General features: G+C 40.9%; 1 protein-coding gene across 7 annotated transcripts in view; it reads right to left on the bottom strand.

Annotated features, from left to right (window-relative positions):
- The window catches only part of TASOR2 (transcription activation suppressor family member 2), a 66,602-nt gene extending 62,022 nt beyond the window's left edge, over positions 1–4,580 (bottom strand). For 3 of the 7 annotated variants that reach the window (XM_055544149.1, XM_055544148.1, XM_055544144.1), the window contains exons 1-2: positions 4,017–4,576; positions 1,908–2,033 (exon numbers count right to left, since the gene is read on the bottom strand). Coding sequence is in view for 1 of the 7 variants with exons in the window: in XM_055544147.1 (XP_055400122.1) it covers positions 4,017–4,077 (61 nt within the window). In the remaining 6 variants the exon portion in view is untranslated. Of the gene's footprint in view, positions 1–1,907; positions 2,034–3,785; positions 3,924–4,016 lie in introns of those variants that run through there. The other 4 variants (XM_055544147.1, XM_055544146.1, XM_055544145.1 and 1 more) reach the window with 3 other exon arrangements.
- Between the last annotated feature and the right edge of the window lie 6,855 nt (positions 4,581–11,435).

An 11,435-nucleotide genomic window follows, 5' to 3' on the forward strand; every position in this document is an offset into this window, starting at 1 on the left:
GTGTATCTCAGCTAAAAATGTTTTAAAATTGCATTAAAATTCCAACAGATGCTCTTTAAAAGAAACATGTCTGAAATACCTGTGTTTACAAATCTACAGTTACCTCAAAATAGTTTAATAAATGAAAAAATGGAAAATAAACAAAAATATATGATAGAGATAATCACAAAGCCATAAAAGGATTCCAGAAAAAGCTAATATAACTGAAAAACTACAGGCAACATGAATTATCAGAGAGGGAGGTGGGGAATTGGGAACAGATATATGCAATGTCCGAAGTAATCAGAGAAATGCAGTTTAAAACTATAGTAATAAATCATTTCCCTCCACCAGACCAGCAAAATTTTAAAATGCTGCACAATGCCAGATGTAGAGAGCCTTGAGAGTAAAGGGAGGTTTCATTCATGGTGGAGTATAAATCAGAGTCATCATTTAGGAAAAGTCTATCTAATGAAATTGAACTTGCACATATCCTCCCAACGGATCTAGCAATTCCACTACTAATATGCCTAAATCACACTACTGTATATATGCACTTGAAAAAATGACCAAGAATGTTTATGGTACCACTAATTATTGTAGCCCAGTGGTGGAACTAACCAGTATGTTCATAAAAAATAAAATGGATAAACATATATTATATTATTATAATAGATTATTATACTTCAACAAAAGTGAATGAATCACAGGAGTGATTCCCAAAGTGGTGATGATAATGTAGGTGATTTTTTTGATATTCTATATTGAAATGTGTCATCATTTGGGGAATCTACATAATTCAGTGAACTAATATCTTTTACACGACCAATGAATGGGTAAAACATCCCTTTAAAATGCAAGCTAGACTAACAGGTTTTACTGTCACAGAGTTTGAGAAGTTATTTGATTTCAAATTCCACACTGTGGCTAACCTTTCAGAAACTGTTAGGATTTGATGAGTATTAAATAATAATATGAGATGGTTGGATGGCATCACTGACTCGATGGACATGAGTTTGGGTAAACTCCAGAAGTTGGTGATGGACAGGGAGGCCTTGCGTGTTGCAGTTCATGGGGTCGCAAAGAATCGGACATGACTGAGCGACTGAACTGAACTGAAAGAATAATATAACTATTTAAAAGATTATCAACATATTCCTCCTTCTTCTCAATATATAGTTCGATGAGGCCAGATTTTCTGCATCTACTTCAACCAAAACAATATATTGCAAGAGATTGACTGTAGAAGCAAACATGAGATTCTGGTCATGAAAGATATTTGGGAAAACTGTAAAACAATGCCACTCTTGCCACTAACTTATTTTGGAAAAATTATTTTTCATTAAAAATGTTGTCTAAGATTTACTATTATTATTAGTATTTTTTAGAGCTATCAATATACCATATGCTTATTGGCATAAGCAAATGTACCAATGTCTATATTTAAAATTGGTTAGTTTTAATATCTAATATGATTTAATCCACATAAGCAAAAGATCTCTAAGATATTCAATACTTTCAATACTTGTAAAGGAGTTCTAAAGTTTCTGAACTGAACTACAGGTATACACTTCAGGGATGAATCTCAGAAACATAATGCTTAACAAAAGTAATTCAAAGAATATGCAATATGATTCTACTTAAAGTTCAAAAACATGTGAAAGTAAACAATATGTTGGGAAAAAATACATACACAGTTGCTAAAACTGTAAAGAAAAGCAAGGGAATAATTAACACCAAATTCAGGATGACCATGGTCATGGGGGCAGAGAATCCTGTTTCTGGGGAAAGGCACACATCAAAAGCTTCCAAGTACTTGTGATGTTCTATCAAGCAGAGTATACAGATACACTTTTCTTTTTAACAGTACATAAAAATGGCATATTTAATTACAAAAAAAATTTAATAGAAGAAATGAGGAGACATACCTATTATCCTAGAAGGAAAAACTCAAAAGAATGTCTCTTCTCAAATTAATCTACAAATTCAATGCAATCACAAACAATATCGCAACCAGATTTTCTAGAACTTGAAAAGATGGTTCTAAATTTCATCTGGAAGAAAAATGCAAAAGAAGAGCCCAAAGCTTTTCTTCAAAAGGAAGTACCAAAATATATCTTAAAGCTACAGTAATTAAAACACTGCAGTAACAGATAAACTGGTCAAATAAGAAAGTCAGAACTTAAAACAGCAAAGGATGTTTGTTGCCCCAAAATGTTTAATATTCTTATTACCCAAGAAAGATAAACACTTAAATGAGATGTTATTTTCAAGTATTAGAAAGTTAGTAAAATATTACCATCTGGCTAGTGGGGAGATAAAACACACCTTTTTAGAGAGTGAATATAAAAGGGTACAATCATTTGAGGGCAATTTAATAGCATTATTATCTATCATCCTCAGAAGGAATCAATTCTATGATTCATAAAAATACTTTGATGAGCACATGAAGCAGTGCTTGTAACTGCAGCATTTAAGTTATAGGGAAAACTTGAAAATAAATGTGCATTAATAGAGGAATGAAAGACTTACTGGATAAATAGATACCGTATCTATCGAATGATAAATAGATATACCACATTGCATTTATTTAACAAACCCTACATCTCAGGCAAACTTTTAGACACTTTGTAGATTTTAAATCGTTTAAGCAACTATTTCTGGGTTACAAGAGATGCCCCTGATATAGTTCTTTTTAAAAGAAAACACAAAATTTCAAATACTGCTCTTTATCTTCCTCAAAACAGTTGTGAACAATCACAGCTTTCTCCAAACTGGGTTAGTTATTTACTGGTGTACTGAACATATATAGAGAGCTATCTGGTTCTATTATAGAAAGCATCTTTTTCAACAAAAAAGTATTCTTATACTGTTAAGGAATAGCAGCTTTGCTATGAACCTCCTGAGTAGGCTTACTACCAATCTCAAAGCCCATAATATTAAATATCATATCTACACTCCTATCCCTTTCTAAAGTGAAGGGGAACACCACGGGCCTTTGGATCCCCAACGTTACTGCAACTAACACCATATGCTAGAGCAACCCTTAAATCTAGAATATATTCTGAAAAACCTTAAACGTTCTCCCTTTGAAGGACAAAAAGGGTAAGAGAGGTGCGTTTAAATTTTTAGATTTCAAATAGACAAGTGGTGATTAAGTGAAATGAGGCTTTTCGAAGGATCTTCCCCACAACCCACTCCAGGATTCTTGCCTGGAGAATCCACGGACAGGGGAGCCTGGCGGGCTACAGTCCACGGGGTCCCACAAAGTCGGACACGACTGAAGCGACTTGGCACGGCATGCCACGTCCCCCACAAATACTGCTTGGTGCCACCTTCAAACTGCTGGGTTGCATGGACCAACCTACGGTGACGCGATACTTCAGTTTTCAGCTAAAGGGGCCTCCCTGGAGAAAGACCTCTTCCTTCTTTTACGTCTACCTTAAAAAGAAGAGGTCACACAGGACCACCAACGGTCCACAGAAAGGAAGCGGGGGAGCGGACTTCACCAGGGTTCCTGAGGAAAGTGCTTCCCAGCCAGTCCCGGCCGGAAGATCAACGCCTCCACTCAGGGCTCTCACGGCGTCCGTGAGGATGCCTCGGTCCTCTGACAGGCAACTCCGAGGAGGCGCCGAAGCCGCCAGAGACGCCTCCTAAAGGGGCGGGAGGAAGTCTGAAGCGCCACACACCAGGGGGACGCCGAGCGCCTGGAGACAGGTGGAGACCCGAGTGTCGGCGGCCGGGAGTCCGCGCAGAGGCAGCCCAACAAAAGCGACTCTGAAACCACCGCCCGGCGCCCCGCTCACCCGAGGAACGCCAACAAGGCAAGAAGGCGTGTGTCAACCCAGCAGCCGCGAGAAACATGCAAAGTGGACAGCAGTTTAATTTTCCAAAAGAACAAAACAGAACGCGACAACGGCGAGCTCTCTTACTGCATATACCTCCACGACCCGAGCGGCCACGCCGGGCAACTCAGCCCCGAAGGGCCCGCACCTGCCGCGTCCCCCGGGGCGGGCGTCCACGAGGGGCGGCCTCACCTGTTCTCTGCGCCGCCGCCGCCCTTGCGGACCTGACCTCAGAGTTCAGTTTCCTCCTCATGCTGAGATGCTGTCCGCGCCTCCACGCGCGTTGCCTCCTCTCCCGGCCACGAGTGGCAGATCTCGTCGGACCCTGAGACCGAGCGGGGCTCAGGCCGCCTCCCGGGCTGGGAGCCGTCCGCCGCCCCTGGCTGGGACTCCCCTCCTCCCGGTTTCCACGCGGCCCGCGTCAGCAAAGGCTCGTCAGCTGCGCGCGGGACCCTCCACGTCGCAGCTCGTCCCGCTTCTCCGCCCCTGTCAGGAGCGCCGCCCGGGCGTCGCGGGGCGGCCGCGACACGCCGGCGGGAGGGACGCGGACCGGGCGTTCCAGGTTTGGAGCCTGCAGGCTCCTCGGCTCTGGTCAGCCAAGAGTCGTCCCTGTCCCCAGAGGGTCAAAAGAAGGCACGGACCCCGAGGCGCCCCACTCCCTGAGGGAACATGTCGACTTTCCCAGTGACGGACGCTGGAACCCGGAAGTAAAACCCCACGCCCACAGGAAGAGGTGATGTGGGGGGACAGAAAGTGAAAACTGAACTGTGGCTGCCCCCTAGGGGGGGCAGGAGCCAATCGCTGAGGAGAAGTCGACGCGCAGGCGCAGACTGCGGCCGGCATCCACGCGGCGCTCGCCTCTCTCTGAGCAGGCGCGAGGCCTCAGCACGGCCCGGGATTGGATGACGGATTCTGGCGGGTGCAGCGGCGTGGCGAGGCATCTTGCGAGGTGGGCGCGTCACCGGAAGCGGAAGGCGCGCAAGGGGAGCCGCGGCATTTTTGTGTCGATGACCCTGCACGCGTTGTGGGGTGTTCGTTCGCCTCAAGGTTGGGAGTCTTTACCTCCTTTAATCTCCCGCTGCAGCTGCCGCACCGACTGTTGTTTTGTCTTACCCTGAATTGACGTTTACGGAATCACACCTTTGTTGCAGTTTAAAAAACGCTGCTCCGTGGAATAGTTCTTTATGTGCTAATTCTCAGGGAAAGCACCTCTGAAAGTTTATAAATCAGTGCAGAGTTAAGGGGCAACAAATAGCGTTCTACCAATGAGAGATACTAAGTGCTGCACACACTTAACCGTGAACCAGGCACTGGACCTCGTGGTGGGAATGGAATGACTCACTCATTCAATAGCACCTTTTAAATTGTGCACTGTGGCCGGCTGCTAAATTAGGCACTAAGATTACAGTTGTAATCTAGGTAAGTAAGCTAGGCAAGGGCCTTGCACATTGTGGTGCTTATTCTAGAGGTGAATGACAAACAGTAACAAGTAAACCACTTCCATCTCAAAAACAGAATTTCGTTTACTAATACTGCTGTGAAAAGAAGCCAGAAATCCTGAGGATAGGGTTGGAGGCTGGAGGCTGGGGCGGAAGAGGGAGAGCTTCAACATTTCACTGTATAAGGGACATTTGGGGTCAAACCTCAATAATGAAAACAGACCAAATCAGTTTTTGGAAGATGAGGAGGAAGAACTTTCTAAGCAGAATACAAAGCAAGTACAAAAACCCTAAAAGTGAAATTATGTTCAAGAACTGAGGAAAGTTGGCTGTAGAAGCAATCAAATATAACTGATATTTTCAAAGTATACAAAATCAGTATGTACAATTCACTGGTTTATCACAAAGCAAATGTTCATGAATCCGGTCAAGAAATAGAACACTGCCAAAACCCCAGGAGCTCCCTCTTGTGATATCTCTGATCAATACCCACTCCCTTTACCTACCAGCAAACCTAACAAGCAATCTAATTTCCATGGTAATCTCTTCTTTCCCTTCTTAGTAGTTTCACTGCGTAAATATGCAACCCCTAAACTTTATCATTTAGTTTTGCTTGTGGTTTGAATTTTATATAAATTGAATGGTTTAGTGCCTGGTTTCTTTGGAGTAACATGGTGGAACTTACGTTTTTGTGTACACAATTTTTCGTTTTCATTGCTATATATGTAGGTCTGGATGTAGTACATTTTCTTTGATATGTAGATACATGTTTTCATTGTTTCCATTTCTTGGCTATTACGAATAGTACTGCTTGAACTTACTTATTCATGTCTCTTTGTACACATGGGCCTCGTTTATGCTAGGTATATAACATGCTGGAGATGCTGGACATGATAATTTGGATTTTTGCTTCAGCAGATACTTGCCCCTTCCCTCTTCTACTGTTGGTAAGGTTTACTTTTCTACCCATTTATATTGTTCTTGGTCATATGGATTCATTTGATTGATAGGATATCAGCAGCCATGACATATGCAGGAGTCTTAAGTGTGCTTGCGTAGTTTGATTTGGCTCCTGAGTGTAGGTGATGCACATGAGGAGACTGAAGTCTCTTGCTGCTGTTGCCCCTTCATTCTGGGCACTCAGAACAAGCATTTATGGAGCAGATGTGAATTCAACTTGTAGGCCAAGCCCATCTTAATTATCATAACCATAGACATCCCACATGCTTTTGAACTGTGGTGTTGGAGAAGACTCTTTAGAGTCCCTTGGACTGCAAGATCAAACCAGTCCATCCTAAAGGAAATCAGTCCTGAATATTCATTGGAAAGACTGATGCTGAAGCTGAAACTGCAAAACTTTGACCTCCTGATGCGAAGAACTGACTCATCGGAAAAGACCCTGATGCTGGGAAAGACTAAAGGCAGGAGGAGAAGGGGGTAACAGAGGATGAGATGGTTGGATGGCATCACTGACTGGATGGATGTGAGTTTGAACAAGCTCTGGGTGATAGACAGAGTTGGTGATAGACAGGGAGGTGCTGTAGTCCATGGGGTCACAAAGAGTTGGACACAACTGAGTGACTGAACTGAACTAGACAGCCCAAGCTTTCCAGGTAGCACAGTAGTAAAGAATCTGCCTGCCAGTGCAGGAGATGCAGGAGATGTGGGTTCGATCCCTGGGTTGGTGAGGAAGGTACTCTGGAGGAGAAAATGGCAACCCACTCCAGTATTCTTGCCTGGAAAATCCCATGGACAGAGGAGCCTTGTGGACTACAGTCCATGGGGTCACAAAGAGTTGGACACAGCTGAGCACACTCACAAAAGACATCAAAGATTGGTGAGTATGAGAATTAATGCTGTTGTCCTAAGTCACTGAGTTTGGGGTAGTCTGTTATATAGTGTTACTGTGGCAATAAAGAAGGCTTATGGTCAACTTTAATCAAGTCAAACTTTTGGCACATTGGTTTTACAAAGTTACATTTCCACAAGAAATGTATGAGAATTCTAGTTTCTCTACATCTTGGCCAATATTTTTAACTTTAGCTACTCTGAAGGGTATGATATTGTTTGAATTTGCATTGCCTCCCACTTTGTTCTTTTTCCAATATTTGAATAGTTTTGTCTATTTTAAGTTATTTGAATTTTTGTATAAATTTTAGAATCAGCTTATTTCCTACTTCAAAATAAAACAAACAGTCCTCCAAAAAACCCCACAGCTGCTAAGATCTTTCTTGGATTGTGTTTAGTATATAGATAAGTTTGGAGAGAATTAACATCCTAATATTGCATCTTTGAATCCGTGAACATGATATCTCTTATTTATTTAGGTCTTTCAGTTTTCTCTAAGCAACATCTATATTTTTCAGCATACTTGTCTTGTGCACATTTTCTTATATTTATCTGTTTATAGTTTTATGGTATTTTAAAATTTTAATTCACAGTGGCTATGTGCACTAGCACATATAGAAATACAGTTGATTTTCCCATAGTAACTTTATATCTTGAAACTTGCTGAACTCACTTATTAGAGCTAATAGCTATTTGTGTGTGTATGTATGATAAAATAAATAAAATAAAAATACTTTTCTTTGTTCCCAATCTGTATTTTTTCCCTATTGCATTGTTTAAGTCCTCAAATGCAATAAAGATACGAGGTGAAAGCAAACATCATTGATCTAGGGGGAGAAGCATTCATTATTTCACAAAGGTAAGTATAATATTAATTTTGGTGTTTTATGTCCTTTTTTAGGTTGAGGATTTTCCCTTTTGTTCCTAGTTTTTGAGAACTTTTATCATAAATGAATGTTGAATGTTATCTGCATCTATTGAGAGGATTGTGTAGTAAAAATATCTACTAATATGATAAATTACATTAATTTATTTTCAAACATTAAGCTAACCTTGAACTCCTGGGAGGAACAAAGTTTACTTAGGATGCATTATTTTTTCTGTGTTTCATTGGGCATGAATTGCTGTATTTTGTTAAGAATTTTGGTATGTATGTTCCTGAGAGATACTTGTCCACAGTTTACTTTTCTTGTAATATCTTAGTTTTGGTATCAGGGTAACTCTAGCCTCACAGAATGAGTTGGTTAAGTATTCCCTCATCTTTTAATTTCCAAAATACTCTGATTAAAATTGGTAGTAGCAGGAGAGGAGAGAAAAAATGGAGAAGAAAAATATTTCAAAAAATAATTAAAAAAAACACTCATCAAATTGGTTGAAAAATAATAATATCCACATCTAGGAAGCTCAGTGAACTCCATGTGATACAAATTCAGAGTCACAAATAGACACATCAGAGGGAAAAAATGCTCAAAGACAAAATACAAAATCTTGACAGCAGCAACAGCAAAATAACATCACTTACAAGAGAACCCTGGTAAAATTAACAGATGACTTCTCAGCAGAAACAATGGAATCTAAAAGACAGCGGGGTGACATATTCAAAGTACTCAGAGGAGAGAAAAACTGCCAACCAAGGGTCCTATATCTAGCAAATCTATCTTTCAAAATTGAAAGTGAATACAAGACTGTCCCAAATAAACAAAAACTGAAAGAAATTTTGCTAGCAGATTTGCTTTACAAGAGTCTTCAGATTGAAACTAAGTGACCACAGATGGTAATCTGAATCCACATGAAAAAGCAAAGAACACTGGTAAAATTAATTACATAAAGATAAAAAAACATATAAATGCTTATTGCTTATTTTTCTCCTTTATTCTCATGAAAGAAAAGTGAAAAAGTGAAAGTGAAGTCCATCAGTCGTGTCTGACTCTCTGTGACCCCATGGACTGTAGCCTATCAGGCTCCTCCGTCTATGGGATTTTCCAGGCAAGAGTGCTGAAGTGGATTGCCATTTCCTTCTCCAGGGGATCTTCCTGACCCAGGAATCGAACCTGGGTCTCCCACATTGCAGGCAGATGCTTTACCGTCTGAGCCACCTAGAGGCAGTTTTTAAAAAACATGGAATAATATTTAGATAATGTGATATTGGGCTTATTGGGGGTTTAACATGTAGACATGAAATATATGTATATTACATTTGCTAATAAAAGTACAAAGGAGGTAAGTGGGGGCAAAGCTCCATTTGGCTAAGGAAATGACAGCAGATGGTAAAGTAGTAATTATAAGAATGTATTGTTGAATTTGTAACATAAGTAGAATATGTATGACTATAACTGCAAAAAGAAAAGGATTAGAGCTTAATAGGTATAACATTTTTATATGTCACTAAATTGAGCTAGTATAAATCAGAAGCTTATTCTGATAAAATACATATGGTAAACCCTAGAGCAACACTAAATATAAACAAAATTAAAGAAATGAAAATGCTACAATAGAAAATATTCATTTAATGCAAATTAAAGCCATAAAGGAGGAACAGAGAACTAAATCAGACATGAAACATATAGAAAAAAAATAAAATGGCAGACATAAATCCAACTATATCAGGTCAGTTCAGCCACTCAGTCGTGTCCCATTCTTTGCGACCCCATGGACTGCAGCACACCAGGCCTCCCTGTCCAACACCAACTCCTGGAGTTTACTCAGACTCATGTCCATTGAGTCAGTGATGCCATCCAACCATCTCATCCTCTGTCATCGCCTTCTCCTCCTGCCTTCAGTGTTTCTCAGCATCAGGGTCTTTTCCAGTGAGTCAGTTTTTCGCATCATGGGGCCAAAGTATTAGAGTTTCAGCTTCAGCATCAGTCCTTCCAATGAATATTCAGGACTGATTTCCTTTGAATGGATCTCTTTGCAGTCCAAGGGACTCTCAAGAGTCTCCTCCAACACCACAGTTCAAAAGCATCAAGTCTTTGGTGCTCAGCTTTCTTTATAGTCCAACTCTCACATCCATACTTGACTACTGAAAAAACCATAGCTTTGACTAGATGGACCTTTGTTGGCAAAGTAACGTCTCTGCTTTTTAATATGCTGTCTAGGTTGGTCGTAACTTTTCTTCCAAGGAGCAAGCGTCTTTTAATTTCATGGTTGCAGGCACCATCTGCATCTGATTTTGGAGCCCCCCAAAAGTAAAGTCTGCCACTGTTTCCACTGTTTGCCCATCTATTTGCCATGAAGTGATGGGACCAGACAACCCAGACAGCATATTAAAAATCAGAGACATTACTTTGTCAACAAAGGTCCATTTAGTCAAGGCTATGGTTTTTCCAGTGGTCATGTATGGATGTGAGAGTTGGACTGTGAAGAAAGCTGAGTGCAGAAAATTGATGCTTTTGAACTGTGGTATTGGAGAAGACTATTGAGAGTCCCTTGGACTGCAAGGAGATCCAACCAGTCCATCCTAAAGGAGATCAGTCCTGGGTGTTCATTGGAAGGACTGATGTTGAAGCTGAAACTCCAATATTTTGGCCACCTGATGCGAAGAGCTGACTCATTTGAAAAGACCCTGATGCTGGGAAAGATTGATGGCAGGAGGAGAAGGGGATGACAGAGGATGAGATGGTTGGATGGCATCACCTACTGAACTGATTGGACCAGATGCCATGATCTTAGTTTTCTGAATGTTGAGCTTTAAACCAACTTTTTAATTCTCCTCTTTCACTTTCATCAAGAGGCTCTTTAGTTCTTTGCTTTCTGCCATAAGGGTGGTGGTATCTGCATATCTGAAGTTATTGATATTTCTCCCCGCAATCTTGATTCCAGCTTGTGCTTCATCCAGCCCAGTGTTTCTCATGATGTACTCTGCATATAAGTTAAATAAGCAGGGTGACAATATACAGCCTTGACATACTCCTTTTCCTATTTGGAACCAGTCTGTTGTTCCATGTCCAGTTCTAACTGTTGCTTCCTGACTTGCATACAGATTTCTCAAGAGGCAGGTCAGGTGGTCTGGTATTCCATCTCTTTAAGAATTTTCCACAGTTTGTTGTGATCCACACAGTCAAAGGCTTTGGAGTAGTCAATAAAACAGGAGTAGATGTTTTTCTGGAACTCTCTTGCTTTTTTGATGATCCAACAGATGTTGGCAGTTTGATCCCTGGTTCCTCTGCCTTTTCTAAATCCAACTTGAACATCTGGAAGTTCACGGTTCACGTACTGTTGAAGCCTGGCTTGGAGAATTTTGAGCATTACTTTGCCAGTGTGTGAGATGAGTGCAATTGTGCTGTAGTTTGAGCATTCTTGGATTGGAATGAAAACTGACCTT

Source organism: Bubalus kerabau, chromosome 13 (genome assembly GCF_029407905.1).
Source record: "Bubalus kerabau isolate K-KA32 ecotype Philippines breed swamp buffalo chromosome 13, PCC_UOA_SB_1v2, whole genome shotgun sequence".
Classification (NCBI taxonomy): domain Eukaryota; kingdom Metazoa; phylum Chordata; class Mammalia; order Artiodactyla; family Bovidae; genus Bubalus; species Bubalus kerabau.